At 43.9% G+C, this 20,033-nt stretch overlaps 1 protein-coding gene across 1 annotated transcript in view; it reads left to right on the top strand.

The window, feature by feature from the left end:
* EFHB (EF-hand domain family member B) overlaps positions 1-17,593 on the top strand; it is a 79,936-nt gene extending 62,343 nt beyond the window's left edge. The window contains exons 9-13 of the mRNA XM_077268883.1: positions 7,601-7,755; positions 10,816-11,002; positions 13,737-13,895; positions 14,063-14,244; positions 17,233-17,593. Of these exons, the coding sequence (XP_077124998.1) occupies positions 7,601-7,755; positions 10,816-11,002; positions 13,737-13,895; positions 14,063-14,244; positions 17,233-17,400 (851 nt within the window). The 3' untranslated portion in view covers positions 17,401-17,593. The remainder of the gene's footprint in view (positions 1-7,600; positions 7,756-10,815; positions 11,003-13,736; positions 13,896-14,062; positions 14,245-17,232) is intronic.
* Positions 17,594-20,033: the final 2,440 nt, after the last annotated feature.

Below are 20,033 nucleotides of genomic sequence, written 5' to 3'. Positions count from 1 at the left end.
ATTTTTAATTTTCAAACTTTTCAACACATATAAACAAGCAAACAGTCATACAGGTTACATGAATCAGATGAGGGTGGATACATATGTAAAATGGAAAATACTGTCGCATTTCGCCCGAACCCTCAATGCAGATTGATAGCCGGAAGTGTCCGCAGTTCTGGGTGTGGCAGAGCCGATATGCGATCCAAATAGTAGGCTACGCAATCCGTAACCTGAGTCTCAAGAAGATATCGTTCAGAAATTAAAACCAACAATAACAATAAGACATTCAAAGAAAAATGAAAAATAAGAAGGGGAGAGGGGGTGGGGGGAGTACCGGGGGAGGGGCTCAAGGTGAGGGGGGATAGAAGCAGTCAAAGCAGAGCTCCTTATACAAAAATACCCCGTCAAAGATAGAAAACGGTCAGAATAAAACCATAAACATACGGGGAGCAGAACAGATCATTTTGACTGATTAGGAAGCAGAGAACAGGGCGAATATCGAGCATGACTCAATCAATTAGGTAATTGAGCTTTATCTGGGTCCATCACAGTGTAATAAAAGAACCTTAGGAGAAACAAGTTAGCACAACCATATGTTGTGTAAGGAGGATAGTGAATGGGAAACTAAGGGGTAGTTTGAGATGCTAGCTGCCAGGGCAGCCATACACAAAAGAATTTGTCATGCGTATGTGAATCCCAACTGGTCAGCTCTTCCATCCTGAAGATGATTTTTGATTGTGCAATGATCACGATGAAGTGTCTTGGCAATGTTGATTGTAGTCATGCCTTGACCTAAATACTCCACAATTTGTTGCTTCTCAGCAGCCGACACATCTTTTTTCTTTCCCATTTTGGCAAAAAATGTAGGCTGCTTAATAATGTGGAACAGCCTTCTTAAAGTGCCACTGTCACCCCCCCCAGCCGTTATAAACTAAAAGAGCCACCTTGTGCAGCAGTAATGCTGCAGTCTAACAAGGTGGCTCTTTTAGTTTTTGATTCATTTATTACCTCAATAAAGCGTTTTAAAAATTGGCCACAAATACCAGATATTGTACCTGGAGGCGGTCCGAATCGTCCTCTATCAATCTCCCAACTGCCGTCACTCTTCTCTTCAGGGGCGATGGTCGCCGCCCCCTTCGCGCTGTTGCTTCTTAAATCCGGCGCCTGCGCTGTGCGTGCCTGCCTGGGGCCCGCACTGTGTTATTCATTATGCACAGTGCGGGGCTGGGGTTCCTGGGCATGCGCACTGCGCTTGTCAGACGCTCCCCCGGTGTTGTGAATTAGACTTTTTGGCTCCCTCTTGTGGTTACTAGTGATATGACTCTGGGATTGTCTTTCCTCAGTTTGGCACCCACCTGGGTCGTTAACCCAGGGGTGTTGCTATATAAACTTCCTGGATCCTTAGTCCAGTGCCTGGCATCGTTGTAATCAGATCCTTTCTGTTTGCTCCTGTCTGCTTGTCCCGGTTCGTGCAAAATTAAGCTAAGTCCTGCTTCTTTGTTTTTTGGTTATTTGCTAGTTCTTATTTTTGTCCAGCTTGTACCAAATGTGATTCCTGACTTTGCTGGAAGCTCTAGGGGGCTGGTGTTCTCCCCCCGGGCCGTTAGACGGTTCGGGGGTTCTTGAATATCCAGCGTGGATATTTTGATAGGGTTTTTGCTGACCATATAAGTCATCTTACTATATTCTGCTATTAGCTAGTGGGCCTCTCTTTGCTAAATACCTAGCTCATTCTTACGTTTGTCTTTTCCTCTTACCTCACCGATATTATTTGTTGGGGGCTTGTATCCAACTTTTGGGGTCTTTTCTCTGGAGGCAAGAAAGGTCTTTCTTTCCCCTTCTAGGGTTAGTTAGTTCTCCGGCTGGCGCGAGACGTCTAGAACCAACGTAGGCACGTTCCCCGGCTGCTGCTATTTGTGGTGCTAGGATTAGATATATGGTCAGCTCAGTTACCACTGCCCTATGAGCTGGTTTTTTTGTGTTTGCAGACTTAGTAACTATTTCTGAGACCCTCTGCCATTGGGGTCATAACAGTATGCCAGGCCAACATTGAATGTTTAATGCATTGCAGAAGTGGGATAATAAGAAAGGAAATTCTGAGTTTTTTTTTTTTTATCCTCTCTTCCTCCCCTTTACCTCTGAGTGGCTTGTGCTTGCTGCAGACATGAATGTCCAGACCTTGATTACAAGTGTAGACCAGCTTGCTGCTCGTGTGCAGGGCATACAAGATTTTGTTACCAGTAGTCCAATGTCTGAACCTAAAATACCTATTCCTGAACTGTTTTCTGGAGACCGATTTAAGTTTAGGAATTTCAGGAATAATTGTAAATTGTTTCTATCTCTGAGACCCCGTTCATCTGGAGATTCAGCTCAGCAAGTTAAAATTGTTATCTCTTTTTTACGGGGCGACCCTCAGGATTGGGCTTTCTCGCTAGCGCCAGGAGATCCGGCATTGGCAAATATTGATGCGTTTTTTCTGGCGCTCGGATTGCTTTACGAGCAACCCAATCTTGAAGTTCAGGCAGAAAAAGCCTTGCTGGCTATTTGTCAGGGCCAGGATGAAGCTGAAGTGTATTGCCAAAAATTTCGGAAATGGTCCGTGCTTACTCAGTGGAATGAGTGTGCTCTGGCCGCAAATTTCAGAAATGGCCTTTCTGAAGCCATTAAGAATGTGATGGTGGGTTTCCCCATTCCTACAAGTCTGAATGATTCCATGGCTCTGGCTATTCAAATTGACCGGCGTTTGCGGGAGCGCAAAACCGCTAATCCTCTGGTGGTGTTGTCTGAACAAACACCTGATTTAATGCAATGTGATAGAAATCAGACTAGAAATGAGCGGAAAAATCATAGACGTCAGAATGGTTTGTGTTTTTACTGTGCTAATTCTACACATGTTATATCAGCATGCTCTAAACGCCTAACAAGGGTTGTTAGTCCGGTCGCCATTGGTAATTTGCAACCTAAATTTATTTTGTCTGTGACTTTAATTTGCTCATTGTCTTCTTACCCTGTTATGGCGTTTGTGGATTCAGGTGCTGCCCTGAGTCTTATGGATCTGTCATTTGCCAAGCGCTGTGGTTTTGTTCTTGAACCGTTGGTAAATCCTATTCCTCTTAGAGGTATTGATGCTACGCCATTGGCGGAAAATGAACCGCAGTTTTGGACGCAGGTAACCATGTGCATGACTCCTGAACATCGGGAGGTGATTCGTTTTCTTGTTCTGCATAAAATGCATGATTTGGTCGTTTTGGGTCTGCCATGGTTACAGACCCACAATCCAGTCTTGGATTGGAAGGCAATGTCTGTGTCAAGTTGGGGCTGTCAGGGAATTCATGCTGATTCCCCGCCGGTGTCTATTGCTTCCTCTACTCCTTCGGAAGTTCCTGAGTATTTGTCTGATTATCAGGATGTATTCAGCGAGTCCAGGTCCAGTGCTCTGCCTCCTCATAGGGACTGTGACTGCGCCATAGATTTGATTCCAGGTAGTAAATTTCCTAAGAGAAGACTATTTAATCTGTCTGTACCTGAGCATGCCGCAATGCGTTCGTATATCAAGGAGTCTCTGGAGAAGGGGCATATCCGTCCATCCTCTTCCCCTCTTGGTGCGGGATTCTTTTTTGTGGCCAAGAAGGACGGATCTTTGAGACCTTGTATTGACTATCGGCTTCTGAATAAAATCACTGTTAAATTTCAGTATCCTTTGCCTCTGTTGTCGGACTTGTTTGCCCGGATTAAAGGTGCCAAGTGGTTCACCAAGATAGATCTTCGTGGTGCATACAACCTTGTGCGCATTAAGCAAGGAGATGAATGGAAGACAGCATTTAATACGCCCGAAGGTCATTTTGAGTACTTGGTGATGCCTTTTGGGCTCTCTAATGCTCCCTCAGTGTTTCAGTCCTTTATGCATGATATTTTCCGGAAGTATCTGGATAAATTTATGATTGTTTATCTGGATGATATTCTGGTTTTCTCTGAAGATTGGGACTCACATGTGGAGCAGGTCAGGATGGTGTTTCAGGTTTTGCGTGAGAATGCTTTGTTTGTTAAGGGCTCAAAGTGTCTCTTTGGAGTACAGAAGGTTCCCTTTTTGGGGTTTATTTTTTCCCCTTCTGCTGTGGAGATAGACCCAGTCAAGGTCCGAGCTATTCATGATTGGACTCAACCCACGTCAGTTAAGAGTCTTCAGAAGTTCTTGGGTTTTGCTAACTTCTACCGTCGTTTTATCGCTAATTTTTCTAGCGTTGTTAAACCTTTGACGGATATGACCAAGAAAGGTTCTGATGTTGCTAACTGGGCTCCTGCAGCCGTGGAGGCGTTCCAAGAGTTGAAGCGCCGGTTTACTTCGGCGCCTGTTTTGTGCCAGCCTGATGTCTCACTTCCCTTTCAGGTCGAAGTGGATGCTTCTGAGATTGGGGCAGGGGCTGTTTTGTCGCAGAGAGGCCCTGGTTGCTCGGTAATGAGACCATGTGCTTTCTTCTCTAGGAAGTTTTCGCCTGCTGAGCGGAATTATGATGTTGGCAATCGGGAGTTGCTGGCCATGAAGTGGGCATTTGAGGAGTGGCGTCATTGGCTCGAGGGTGCTAAGCATCGTGTCGTGGTCTTGACTGTCCTGGGGTAGATTCTGTGGTGGATAGGTTGCAGCAGATCTGGAATCATGTGGTGGACAACTTAAAGTTGTCACAGGAGAAGGCTCAGCGTTTTGCCAACCGCCGCCGCGGTGTGGGTCCCCGACTTCGTGTTGGGGATTTGGTATGGCTGTCTTCTCGATTTGTTCCTATGAAGGTCTCCTCTCCTAAATTTAAGCCTCGCTTCATCGGTCCTTACAAGATACTGGAAATCCTTAATCCTGTGTCCTTTCGCTTGGATCTTCCGGTGTCGTTTGCCATTCACAACGTGTTCCATAGGTCTTTGTTGCGGAGGTACGTTGTACCTGTGGTTCCTTCTGTTGAGCCTCCTGCCCCGGTGTTGGTTGAGGGCGAGTTGGAGTACGTGGTGGAGAAGATCTTGGATTCTCGTCTCTCCAGACGGAGGCTTCAGTATCTGGTCAAGTGGAAGGGCTATGGTCAGGAGGATAATTCCTGGGTGGTTGCTTCTGATGTGCATGCGGCCGATTTGGTTCGTGCCTTTCACGCTGCTCATCCTGATCGCTCTGGTGGTCTTGGTGAGGGTTCGGTGACCCCTCCTTAAGGGGGGGGTACTGTTGTGAATTAGACTTTTTGGCTCCCTCTTGTGGTTACTAGTGATATGACTCTGGGATTGTCTTTCCTCAGTTTGGCACCCACCTGGGTCGTTAGCCCAGGGGTGTTGCTATATAAACTTCCTGGATCCTTAGTCCAGTGCCTGGCATCGTTGTAATCAGATCCTTTCTGTTTGCTCCTGTCTGCTGGTCCCGGTTCGTGCAAAATTAAGCTAAGTCCTGCTTCTTTGTTTTTTGGTTATTTGCTAGTTCTTATTTTTGTCCAGCTTGTACCAAATGTGATTCCTGACTTTGCTGGAAGCTCTAGGGGGCTGGTGTTCTCCCCCCGGGCCGTTAGACGGTTCGGGGGTTCTTGAATATCCAGCGTGGATATTTTGATAGGGTTTTTGCTGACCATATAAGTCATCTTACTATATTCTGCTATTAGCTAGTGGGCCTCTCTTTGCTAAATACCTAGCTCATTCTTACGTTTGTCTTTTCCTCTTACCTCACCGATATTATTTGTTGGGGGCTTGTATCCAACTTTTGGGGTCTTTTCTCTGGAGGCAAGAAAGGTCTTTCTTTCCCCTTCTAGGGTTAGTTAGTTCTCCGGCTGGCGCGAGACGTCTAGAACCAACGTAGGCACGTTCCCCGGCTGCTGCTATTTGTGGTGCTAGGATTAGATATATGGTCAGCTCAGTTACCACTGCCCTATGAGCTGGTTTTTTTGTGTTTGCAGACTTAGTAACTATTTCTGAGACCCTCTGCCATTGGGGTCATAACACCCGGTCCCCCGCCTTCCAGCATTGCTGGAATATACAGGTTTCATTGCCGACGTTTTGTACAGCCACAAAGAACAACGCTGGAAGGCGGGGGACCGGGCGAGTGTCTGACAAGCGCAGTGCGCATGCCCAGGAACCCCAGCCCTGCACTGTGCATAATGAATAACACAGTGCGGGGCAGGGATTCAGGAACAGGGTGGCCGCACTGCCCGCACCTGCGCAGTCAGGCACCCTGCGTCTGAGCTGTGACTGACAATGAAGACTGCGCAGGCCCCAGGCAGGCACGCACAGCGCAGGCGCCGGATCTAAGAAGCAACAGCGCTCAGGGGGCGGCGACCAGCACCGCAGAAGAGAAGAGTGACGGCAGTTGGGAGATTGATAGAGGACGATTCGGACCGCCTCCAGGTACAATATCTGGTATTTGTGGCCAATTTTTAAAACGCTTTATTGAGGTAATAAATGAATCAAAAACTAAAAGAGCCACCTTGTTAGACTGCAGCATTACTGCTGCACAAGGTGGCTCTTTTAGTTTATAACGGCTGGGGGGGGGGTGACAGTGGCCCTTTAAGTAGTCTTGCCTTTATTTGGACACACCTGCCAAACTAATTTGCACAGTTATCTGCAATTGCTTTCAGTGATATAAAGAGCCCTGACACACATCACCATCAATTAGTTTAAATTACAAACAAAAAAATTCTAACCTTATCACTCCTAAACTCTTTGTGCATAATAATTTGGAACACAGTGTATATTACGTGGGCTGTGTTATATACTACGTGGCTGCTATATACTACGTGGCTGCTATATACTATGTGGCTGTGCTATATACTACGTGGCTGTGCTATATACTACGTGGCTGTCTGTGTTATATACTACGTGGCTGTGTTATATACTACATGGCTGTGTTATGTACTATGTGGCTGTGCTATATACTACGTGGCTGTGCTAAGCGCGACGTACATACATACATACATATTCTAGAATACCCGATGTGTTAGAATCGGGCCACCATCTAGTTCTTGATAACCAGCCTTGCTAACGCTTACAGCTCAGGGTTGCAGCCCCAAGTTGTCAATTTTGCCTGGCTGGTGATCATAAATACGGGAGAACCCACCCCATTTTTTAAAAATTATTTATTTAGATCGCAGGCACCCGCTGATGAATACTCCCACCAGCTGCCACCTGCACTCACTTTTATTAGTGGCAGCAGGCTTAGGCTGATGGGAGCAGTAGTCCCATCAGCTGACGCCAGTGACTAGATGTAAACTTTATACCTCCGATCACAGCTGCGGGCTCATGCTGTCATTTGACAGCGTGGGAACCGTGATGCTCTGACCAGAGGTAATGATTTTACCGTCGATCAGAAGCAGTGTTTGCCATGCTGTCATGCACATGAATGGGGTCCGGGTTCGGGTCCGGGTACTGTTTTGGTAGCTGAACCCGAACTTCTTTTTTTTAACTGTTTGTCCAAACCCGCCGGACCCGAACATCCATGAGTCCGCCCATCTCAAATTGTCATCTTTACTACCGAAACATCACCATAGGATTTAATAGGTATGCGTGGATACGTGTCTCCGGTATATGTAAAATGGATGCTACATGTACCGAAGACACGTACATGTGAAGTGGACCTAACAGTGTCTGTCTTTTCTTGTTTCAGGAGTTGGAGATCTTCTTCACTGCCGAGCCTCCAAAGATTTTCTACGGGGTAAAGAAAAACAAAAAGCAGTATTGGCAGCTGTTCAGCAACACCTAAAGAAAGCAAACCATCATAGTTTTTCCACATTACTGGACGCTTTTAGGCATTATGACAAGGTTGTCTGCTTATTGCAATGCAATAATATTTGTCATGTGTTATGGCATAATGTATGTACAGAATTAGAATTCTATATTGCCTATAGTATTAGATGGCAGAAGTGAGTGATAATAAGGATAGATTCACATCCAGACAAGTGGATTTTCTCACTCACTTGTCATCTGTGTGCAGTCCATGGTCAAACTGTTTTTATACAGCATCAGGATAGCTCATCAATGCCTGATCGGCAGAGATGCGACATCCGCCCCCCCCCCCCGCTTATCAGCTGTTCCCGATGTCGGCGGCAATCGGAACTGCTCAGTTACTTAGCTGCAAAGCACAGCGCTGCCTACTTTATTCAAATCAATAGGAGGTGAATGTGTAGTGCCCAGCCGCGACCACTATACTGTCAAAAAGAGCTGTGCACCTCCGCAACTGAGTAGTTCCGGCCACTGCTGACACTGGAAACAGCTGATTGGTGGGTGTGATTCAATACTAAGGATAGGCCATCAATGTTAAAGTCCTAGACAGCCACGTTAATAGCTGATGCTATAAAAAACAGATTACATATGGACTGAACACAGATGAGCCATAGACTTCAGTGGGTGAGTCTCATCCAGTTTATAGAAGAAACTAGTGCATGCTGTGATTTTTTTCAAACGCACATTTGGTCAGAGTAAAAAAATCACTCCTCTGGGCTGTCCCACTGAATAACAGTAGTCCGAGTGCTGATCATACAGAGGTATATGATGACTCCCTGTGCCATCGTGTCCAGGGCATTTTCCTGTATAATGAATGCTTTTTAGAGAAGATACCTCCATAAATTCAGCATTGGGCAGCTATGTAGCTTAGTAAATGTTTTGCTTTGTATTGCACTGGTTTTAACTTTTTTTTCTTTTAAACTTCAACTTTTCATATTAGATTCATTTTACATGTAAATTATAAAGTCCAAAAAGATGAGAATACTCTTTAAAGTGGACTGAACATTTCCTTGTTAGGCCACATTCAGTATTTTGCATTTGTGTTTGTAAGCCAAAAACCTGGAGTGGGTGAAAAAATGTAGACGTGGTGATGTGTTTCTATTATGCTTTTCCTCTGATTGTTCCTTTCCTGGTTTTGACTTACAAATACTGAGGTAAAAAACTGACTAAATACTGAATGTATGAACGTGGCCTTATAGGGAACCTTTCAGGTTCCTAACTATTAGGCCGGGGTCACACTTGCGAGTGCAATGCGAGAAACTCACGCGAGTCTCTCGCATCAATACCCGGCACTGCTGCCGGCACTCGGGACCAGAGCATGTGGCTTCATGTATTTCTATGCAGCTGAACGCTCCGGTGCTGTGCTGGGTATTGATGCGCGAGTTTCTCGCATTGCACTCACAAGTGTGACCCCAACCTTATAAACTGCCTCCATTGTCTTTTAGACCCTTTTACAGGGGTTGGGGCTGTCTTTTATTGTCTCGAGCACTGAACATCTGTACTGTCTATAAAATGGCAACTGGTGGAGGAGCAGTGACTAGACCGTTGTCTCCAATAGAAGAGAAGCTTTCTTTGTGAGTTTTTTTTCTAATTGTTGGAGGCTGATGGACAGGGCTGGTCACGTGCTCCTCCACCAGCAGCCATTTTATGGATAGAAGTGCTGCTCCGTTTGTGAGGAAAGCTTCACTAAAAAGAGAAAGTGGCTGACCCCTTAAAATAATGAGTGTATTGTTTAAACCAATTCAAAATGAAATACACAGCCACTTGCCACATGCAAAATAACCCATATTAGTGTGGGGATCAATTACTTACCAGGACTAGTCCACGCTCAATGTCTGCAGTCTGACTGACATTCCCTGTACTTCTGCACCCTCTCCTCAATGTCTTTGCTGCCTGGGACTGAGGAGATGATGTGAGCAGCTTAGAGAATGCCCAGGGGGATGTGACTGCAGCTACTGAGGTCGGCCTAGCCTGGGCGAGAAATGCATACAACAAGAGGCATCTGACAGCAATTCGTTAAAGGGACACACGCTTTTATTCCAAGGGACCCACTTGGAAAATACAGCAGTAAAGTGAAAAAAGGAACAGCGTCCAATCCGGGCGAAAAGTTTGAAAAAATCTTTAATCCGCCATCATATTGTATGATGGCGGATTAAAGATTTTTTCAAACTTTTCACCCGGATTGGACGCTGTTCCTTTTCTCACTTGTTGGGCGAGGAAATGCATCACCGGTGACGTCCGGCTTCATTTGCTTGCAGTGAGCAGCTGTATACAACTTGATATTGCACAAATCTGTGCATTGGTATGACACAATGAACGTATTATTATTTAATATTATTGTTTTATAATAAGAGTCAAAATCATAATGAGGGGCAATTTAACCGCTTCCCGAAGTGGTACGTTTTTTGTGCTGTGAAATTGCAAAAAAAGCCTGCAATTCTAACATTGTTTTTTTTAGGAATTGTTTTTTTTGGCGTACATTTTGTAGTAAAAAATACCACATCAGTATGATTCCGGCATTACCAAATCTGTCCAGTTTTTAGTGTTAAAAACACCCAGAAGTTTTTAAAAAAAAGTTTTAGGGTTGTGTTGCCATTTTCCGTAACATTTACATTTTTTTGTCGATAGAGCCAAGTGAGGGCAAGGTGAGACAATGTTTTATTGATTCCATTTTGGGATAGATATGACATTTTTTAATAGCTTATTAAAGCATAAAAAATGCAGTTTTGACGGTTTTAATTTTTTTCTGTTTACAGTGTTTACGAATTGGGCTAATTATTTTTTCATTTTGATAGAGCAGACTTTTCTGAATACGATACCACATTTTTTTAATATATATTAAATAATATTGAAGATATTATTATCTTTATTTTTCATGAGGAAAAGGGGGGTGATTTAATCCTTTTTGGGTTTTTTTTATATTTTTTTAAATTGCTAACTGACAATCAATAGGCATTATAAATCCAATCCATCTTTACATCTATCCCTTACCCTAATCCTGGGATACTGGTTTTTTGAAGTTACTTTTTACTAAGCAGAGTGACCAAAAATTATAAGCAGATTTTTATCACTATTTAATTTTATTTTTTGTTTCCATAGAACAGTGATGGAAAAATTGATAAGGATGATTTACAAAAGACTTGTGACCAATTTGGTCTTGATTTGGACCCTGTTCTCTTGGACTCCTTAATAGAATACTGTGATGTTGACAAAGATGGATTGATTAACTTCGTAGAGTTTGCCAACTTTCTGAACTGGAAAGATAAACTGTCAGTTGGAAAACAAGGTGAGAGTAATGTCCTCAATATTTATCTGTTCACATGTTGATGATGATGTGATCAAAACTTGATGAAGTTAGGTGTGAATGTTAGGGTACCGTCACACCGTGCAATTTTCGTCGCTACGACGGCACGATACGTGACGTCGCAGCGTCGTATGAGTATAGCTCCAGCGTCGTAGACTGCGGTCACACTTTGCAATCACGGCGCTGGAGCGATGCCGAGGTTCGCTGGTAACCAGGGTAAACATCGGGTTACTAAGCGCAGGGCCGCGCTTAGTAACCCGATGTTTACCGTGGTTGCCAGCGTAAAAGTAAAAAAAAAAAAACCGTACATACTGATCATCTGATGTCCGTCAGGTCCCTTGCAGTCTGCTTCCCGCTCTGACTGAGTGCAGCCGTACAGTGAGAGCAGAGCGCAGCGGTGACGTCACCGCTGTGATCTGCTCTCACTTTCCGGCCGGCGCTCACAGTCAGAGCGGGAAGCAGACTGCAAGGGACCTGACGGACATCAGATGGTGAGTATGTACGATTTGTTTTTTTTTACTTTTACGCTGGTAACCACGGTAAACATCGGGTTACTAAGCGCGGCCCTGCGCTTAGTAACCCGATGTTTACCCTGGTTACCAGCGAACGCATCGCTGGATCGCTGTCACACACAACGATCCAGCGATGACAGCGGGAGATCCAGCGACGAAAGAAAGTTTCAAACGATCTGCTACGACGTACGATTCTCAGCAGGGTCCCTGATCGCTGCTGCGTGTCAGACACTGCGATATCGTAACGATATCGCTAGAACGTCACGAATCGTACCGTCGTAGCGATCGTAATTGCACTGTGTGACAGTACCCTTAGAGTGGGCACAGGATGCTGGACTAGCAGCTTTGTCGGCAATCCATGGCCGTCAGACCAGAGCATTGCAAGCTTTCTACTACCTGTGGCATTCCCAATGCCTTTTATGAGTTGACCCCCGCAAAGTCCTTAAGTTTCAGCTGGATGTACAAATGATGTCGCAGGAGCCTGCTAAGCAGAAGAGGCATCGAGGACGCTGCCGGTACGGGAAGGTTCACACTGATCTGGACCAAAGTCCTGCTAATATTTCTGCTCAACTCTAGTCAATATAAATAACGTAAGAAATGTGATTGAGCTGGATCAATGATTTTGTGTTGTGATTGTGGCGAACATACAGGTGCACTATGCAAATAGTGTGAAGTTCTGTGGTGTGCGCCACTATTTACTTACAGTGTGACAGCTGTAATGTTGGTGGCATCTACATCTCCATGCAGGAGTACAGCATTTCGCTACCTCTGGCAGTCCCATAGAGAATGAATGGAGCAGTATTCAGCTTGTGCACTATTGCTCTATTTAGAAGAGAGACAAAGTGCTTTGTCGGGGTCTCATCAGTTGGAACCCACAGTCGGATTACCTATCCTGTAGATAGGTAATAAATTCTTGTTACCAGAAAGTCCCTTTAAGTAACTACTAAGTATAAACTTTACATTTTCACTTTCTAATTTAAAAGGGTTGTCTCAGACTTAACAATTAAAGGTGGGTCATCAGTATGAAATCGGTGGGGGTCCGACAACTGGTTACCTAACGATTGGGATATAAATTGCAATAATCTCCTGCTATGCTCAGTCTTGTACATTGCTTATATATAAGGCTACGTCCCCACAGTCAGTATTAGGCAGCGCTTTGGATGCAGCACATGTCCGCTTCGTCCAAAGCGCTGCCGGCCGGCTTTTGAACGCAGATGATTCCGCATGTGTTCATTGTACCATGCGGAATCACTGTGCTCCAATACATTGGACTGGTGATATTTATCTTGCGGAGACTGAGCGTCTCCGCAAGATAAATAGACATGCTGCGTTCTGGAAAGACGCGCTGCATGTCCGTCTCTGCAGAAAAGCCGCGTGTGCTGGTGCACGCATAGTGGACATGGGATTTCTTGAAATCCTATCCACTATGCTGTAACATCTGGCTGCTGCGGGTTGGACGCTGCGGATGTATGTTTACAATGTCCAACCCGTAGCGTTTACTGACCGTGGGAACATACCCTAAGGGGTGTTGGTTGTTGGACCCACACCAATCTTACATTAATGACTGGTTCTATGGATAGAGTCATAAACTCTAATGTTAAAATTCACACTGTTGATATGCGCTAATTACACTTAATGACATTGATAAGTAGGTTGTTGGATGCCTACCTGTGTGGCATGCTGTGCTGAAAGAAGCAGTGTCCACAGCGTTCTGTTCCAGCAACACTAATTCTGACCTCTGCTTGAAAGGAAAAAAGCTGCCACCCTGTGTCAGCGTGTTATCGCTACACTACAGGCTCTCTTGTGTGGCAAAGAAGAAGAGTGCTGCTATCCAACGCATTTATGAGGACGATACCTCAGAAACGTGTTGTAAATATCCATAGGTGTCAAGTTAGGTTTGAACAAAATTCTTTATTTATGGATCACATCAAGGGATTGGAGACAATATGGGATTTTTTGATTCTTGGTTTGTTGATATCTACTAGATATTTTCTTAGATAAATAAATAATAATTCTGTTCAAATAGGACCCAATAGATCTCAGCATGAAGTCACAATTATGGGTATTTCTGAGAGTGCACAGGATGTGGTTTGTCCTATTAAAGGTGCTATCTGGTGAAAACAAGTGATCACCAATTCATATGATTGGTATGTGCATTGTGAGCATTAAACATTTAACAGATAACTGTATAGATTTTTCTTTAGTCTCACTTGAAGGTCATCTTAAACCTGAAGATTTCGTTTTGGAGGAAGGAGCATCAGAGAAGACACTCAGAACTCTTTCAAAGGGAAACCAAACTCCCGATTTCTACCAAACCTCATCTTCTAGGATCAATGCCACCATTGGAGGACCGAGTTCTTCTTGTAAGTACAGTCTAACATACTATCACATAGGGTACAATAATAGATGGCACAAAAATGTCATTATTGACTGTTTATTGGGTTTGAAGACATGAAAACAACAGGACCAAAACTCTAGTAAGATGTCGGCTTGTTTTTCTTATAAAATGTATTTATGTTTTGTTGCTCAGGCTTTCGGACCCATGGCATACCTTCTATTCGAACAGATCTTGCTCTACCTAGATTTCGCAAGATCAGTGACAGAACTAACTATGGGGATGAGTCAAATGCTTTTGGCTTGTTGTGTCCCTCCATCTTTACCCAACACATGGTCTACGAACGTGATATTTTTAAATCCCGGACAAAAGAAGAGGTAATAGAAGTTTGTTGTACTGCAGTTTTGTTGTCACTGATTGTCTTTTGTATCACTGTACACAATAGGCCTGTACACAAGGCACACAAGTGAAAATGATCAACATTTACCATCAGGATTTCTAATAAAGCTACCTCAGATTAGGAAAAAAAGCTGGCCTCTCCATTATGCCTTTATTGCTCTTTGTAAAGGCCCCGTCTCACACAGCGACGCTGCAGCGATACAGACAACGATGCTGATCGCTGCAGCGTCGCTGTTTTGTCGCTGTGTGGTCGCTGGGGAGCTGTCACACAGACAGCTCTCTCCAGCGACCAACGATCAGGGGAACGACTTCGGCATCGTTGAAACTGTCATCAACGATGCCGAAGTCCCCCTGCAGCACCCGGGTAACCAGGGTAAACATCGGGTTACTAAGCGCAGGGCCGCGCTTAGTAACCCGATGTTTACCCTGGTTACCAAAAAAAACAAACAGTACATACTCGCCTTTCGGTGTCCAGGTCCCTTGCCGTCTGCTTCCTGCTCTGACAGTGCCGCTGTACACTGAGAGCAGAGCGCAGCGGTGACGTCACTGCTGTGCTCTCACTTTCCGGCCGGCAGTCAGAGCAGGAAGCGGACGGCAAGTGACCCGGACACCGAAAGGCGAGTATGTACTGTTTGGTTTTTTTGGTAACCAGGGTAAACATCGGGTTACTAAGCGCGGCCCTGCGCTTAGTAACCCGATGTTTACCCTGGTTACCAGTGAAGACATCGCTGGATCGGTGTCACACACACCGATTCAGCGATGTCAGCGGGGCCTCAACGACCAAAAAAAGGTCCAGGCCATTCCGACACGACCAGCGATCTCGCAGCAGGGGCCTGATCGCTGGTACGTGTCACACATAGCGAGATCGCTACTGAGGTCGCTGTTGCGTCACAAAACTTGTGACTCAGCAGCGATCTCGCTAGCGATCTCGCTATGTGAGACGGGGCCTTAAGGGTGAGAGCTCATGTGGCGACTGGGCACCACCTCAATAGTCTCTGTCTGTAGATAAGCTCGTTACTGTTTCTAATTGCATCCCACGGATATTAAGCACAGGTTTCAGTGTGGATTCTGCACCAAATGTCTGCAGAAATTTACAATATAATGCTAATAGTGTTTTGAGATATTGGATTGTGTATTATATTATGGGACGTGGCTTGATTAAATATAAAATATTAAGTAAAAAAAAAACTAGGTGACATCACTTGGTCACCATGCTTTTTTTTAGATTTTTTTCATGGCAATCACCATTATTTTATACCAACCTTTACCTAGTCTGGATCTTTGCATAGCAGTACATCCAAGTGACTAGGCTTCTCAAAGTACCTTTTGGTAAATGTTTTAAATTGGTGTATAGTTACAAAACCCAAAAAGGAAGAGTTCTTGTCTCTATTATTTTTTTTCACAGTTGTTTATTAATAAAGGGCTGGCGACAAACATTGACATCGGCTACTAGCCCTCAATTCAACTTTCGCAAAGGAACACAGAGTTACTTTTATTTATTTTAGAAATTGTATGTGAGCATTTTTTTTTTTAAATTGATCATTAGGGCAGTACCCGAATACTCATAGATAGAGTTGAGTGAATATGTTCGGAATTGTTCTCCGAATCTGAATTTGCCATATTCGTGCCATATTGGTACCCTATTCGTGACGAATTTATGTTTGACGATCGATTCCGAACATATTCGGTCATTTCTACTCCCATTGACTCCTTTGACGTTTGGCTGTGTCCGAACAGAACTTGTGTTTATCAGAAAAGCCCTTTAAGTTGTCTCAAGTTTAGAAATTGGTAAAATTGCAAAGTGCTTGTGAAAACAAGCAACTTTGCAATTTGTCCCTTGTCAAAAATTCTTAATTCATTTAAAAAATGCCCCCATACACATTAGATAAGGTTATTCAGCTGACAGCTTTCTCTTCTCTCTCCCTTATACACAGAAATATTCAGCTTAGGCAAGCATTTCTGTGTACTCTGAGAGAGAGAGAACCGCTGCCAGAGAAGAACCAGAGGCCAAGTCATTGGAAAGAGGGGTGCTCTAAGGGTTGTCTGTTATGGTCCGGTGGTAGGACCTCAAAACTGACCTGACACATATGACCAGAATATAGGACAAGTTCTGGGGATGTGGCAGCTATACTGACCGCAATCCTGATCCTATCCACACACACTAAAGGCAGCCGTGGAGCGTTCCTAAAATCCTAGACGCCACGTTCACAGCCTGAGAAACTGACTACCCCTAGAGAGAAAGCAAAGACCTCACTTGCCTCAGAGAAATAACCCCAAAGTTATAGATAGCCCCCACAAATAATAACGGTGAGTTAAGGGGAAAAGACAAACGTAGAAATGAAACAGGTTAAGCAAATGAGGCCCGCTAATACTAGATAGACAGAAAATAGATAGGAGTCTGTGCGGTCAGTACAAAAACTATCAAAAATAAACCACGCAGAGAATGCAAGAACCCCCACACCGACTCACGATGTGAGGGGCGCACTCTGCACCCCAGAACTAACCAGCCAGCAAAAAATCATATAAAAGCAAGCTGGACTGAACTCATTATATACTGAGAAACGTTTTCAAGGAAATAATGAGCAAACAAACTTAGCTTCTCCAGCAGGAGACTGGTCACAAGGAATATTCAGGAGAACTCAGAAACAGGACTGAATACACCGACAGCAGGCAACAAATGAAGGGCCAGGTGAATTAAATAGGCCCAGCATAGCAGGAAATGAATCAGCAGAGCCAAGCCAAGACCAGCCATATTGCTAAAGGCCACCAGAGGGAGCCCTAGAACAAACTCACACAGTACCGCTCATGACCACAGGAGGGAGCCCGAGAACGGAATTCACAACAGTTGTCCTGTAGAGCTGGTGATGAATCTTGCACAGCTTTTTATACATGCTGTTATGAGAATTATTAATCTCTAATAAAGTTTTAATATTTACTTAATGTGAAAACATTTTCCTCTTTTTCAGATGGCACAGATTCTACATACTATTGGTGTTAATATGCCAGATAACACATTTGAGGAGCTCTGGAAATTGGCTGAAAAAAGACATCCAAAGGGAGAAGTTTCTGTTGAGACAATGAGGACTGTCTTAGATGACTTGCAGTCAAACACCAAATTATACTCAATTGCTTGAAGCAAAATGTTATTAAACATGTCATTGTCTCAAAATACCTTGATGAGCAAATCAGAACTTACATTTTGTACTGTTAAAGTATTCTACATGAATCTTATGAAAAATAAGTGATATGTATGAGTAAATTTTTGTTGCATTATTCTATTGAAACATGCATTGTTTCATTACAGTATATGATTGATGTATTTTGAAAGCTTTTTTTTTAAATATTAATTTTGGAAGTTCAAGAAATGACATAGTGAAATCAAGTTATCACACATATCAGATATTCAGTGGGTGTTAAACCAACTAGAGGGCATACAAATAAGGGGTATCATTAACGTCTGAATGATAATATTTTGGCTGATAGTTGATTGGCCATCGGTCATGAGACTTCCCATTTAGTTTTTGCGCAATCGGTAATCTCATTGTTAAAAGGAATCTGTAAGCGAGTTTTTGCCTTGTAATCTGACATCAGCATTAGGTAGGGTAAAAGACCCTGATTCCAGTGATGTATCACTTAGTTTACTGGGTCCAGGAGCTATGATAGTCACAGCTTTCCCTGCTGCAGATCTAACAGAACTCTGTTGTTGAGCTGTGTATAACCCACCCACAGCACTGATTGGCATTTTTGTAGAGAGAGAGAGAGCTGCAAATCAGTGCTTGAGGTGTGGTGTGACTACAAGGCAGGCAGCCAGTTGTCCTGTAGTGATAATCTCTTTGTCATGGTACAGTTGCCAGAGATCCCGGGGCTATGGGCTCTTTCCCTATCTCTAAAGCTAGGGGCGCCCTAGCTAGCCCTGCTTCCTGGATTTCTTCTGATGGTGAAGATGCCGGGGGCACGTGTCTTACTGAGCTCTTAAATCAGCACTTATCTGTCCCCTCCCCAACCCAGGGAAGTGGGGAGTAGCAATGTGTATGCATACACATATCAGACTAATTGAGAAAGATATACAGGGATAAATAAAAATACCAATCATACAAATATGCACTCACAAACTTCCACTGGGAAGTAAGGGGAGGAAAAACTAAACAAGAGAGGATGAGGATATACACACAGATAAATCACCAAGCAATAGTCTTTAGAACAACACTCCAAACACCTCCTATCAACCAACACCTCCAACTCCAGAACTAGACAGTATTAAACTAATACTGGCAAACCCCCGCTTGCCAGAGGCAAGTATATATAGCAGAGGGGAGTTGCTAATACTGAACAGCTGAGACCATCAAAGCAGGAAAGCTCCAGGAGCTCTCAACGGAACAGATGAATCCTTGCACTGCTAGCAGAAACCTGCACTGTTTAATATGAAGGTGAAGTGCTTCTAATCAGTGGAGGAGTACGAGAAATCAGACACCGCAGTCTTCTACCCCCTCTCTGTTGCAGCAAATCTGTGACACTCCTGCTGATAAAACACTGAATCAATTAAAACAGCAAAACACAAACTGGTGAATGATATGTCACTGAAAGGCTACTTTCACACTAGCGTCATGCACTGCACGTCGCAATGCGACGTTGCAGCGCACCGACGCATACTGTGCAAGCGCCGCACAACGGGGGCAGCGGATGCTGTTTTTCAACGCATCTGCTGCCCCATTGTGAGGTGCGGGGAGGCGGGGGCGGAGTTCCGGCCGCGCATGCGCGGTCGGAAAAGACGGGAACAACGCACCAAAAAACGTTACAAGCAACGTTTTTTGGTGGCGACGGTCCGACGCAAGACGACGCAACCGTCGCACGACGGTTGCGACGTGTGGCAATGCGTCGCTAATGCAAGTCAATGGAGAAAAAACGCATCCTGCAAGCACTTTTGCAGGATGCGTTTTTTCTACAAAACGACGCATAGCGACGTGCAGTGCACGACGCTAGTGTGAAAGTAGCCTAATCAGGGTCTATACTACTACAATAGAATGGCTTCAGATCACATTACAAAAACCTTGTGACAGATTCCCTTTAAATCCATGCAAAATTTCCAGTCTTTAGCTGTATTTATAGTCAGCAAAACTCATAGGGTCATGTTCATACTGTGCAGATTTTATCAGTATTTTGTTTTTATATTATTAATCCAAAAGCAGGAGAGCCACCGATGTACAAAGAACTTGGAAGATTTTTAACTCTCATTTTTCCCTAGCTTTTGATTTTTTCCCCTAGTTTGTATCTTATCTGCACTATGTTAAAGTGACTTAATGCCTTAAATCACTTTAGCAAAGACATCTTTGGCAAAGATGCAGGATACACTGCTCCATAATGCAGAGCCCTGTGAAGTCTGTATGCTGCTTTACAGCCTCAATTATTATAGGATGATGCTTCAAACTGCGGGTCCTAAAAAGTTAAGTATTGGTCACCATGCTTTTTTTTTTAGTTTATTTCATGGCAATCACCATTATTTTATGCCAACCTTCACCTAGTCTTGACCTTTCCATAGCAGTACATTACAAGTGGTGAAGCTTCTCAAAGTAACTCTTAGTAAATGTTTTAAGTTGGTGTATAGTTATAAAACTCAAAAAGGAGTTCTTTCTCTATTATTTTTTTCACAGTTGTTTATTAATAAAGGGCTGGTGACAAACATTGACATTGGCTACTAGCCCTCAACTTAACTTTCACGAAGGAACACACAGAGATATTTTTCTTTATTTTGGAAATTGTATGTGACCAT

The sequence above is a fragment of the Ranitomeya variabilis genome, chromosome 6 (genome assembly GCF_051348905.1).
Source record: "Ranitomeya variabilis isolate aRanVar5 chromosome 6, aRanVar5.hap1, whole genome shotgun sequence".
Taxonomy (NCBI): Eukaryota; Metazoa; Chordata; class Amphibia; order Anura; family Dendrobatidae; genus Ranitomeya; species Ranitomeya variabilis.
This window is presented reverse-complemented; position numbering and strand designations above follow the sequence as displayed.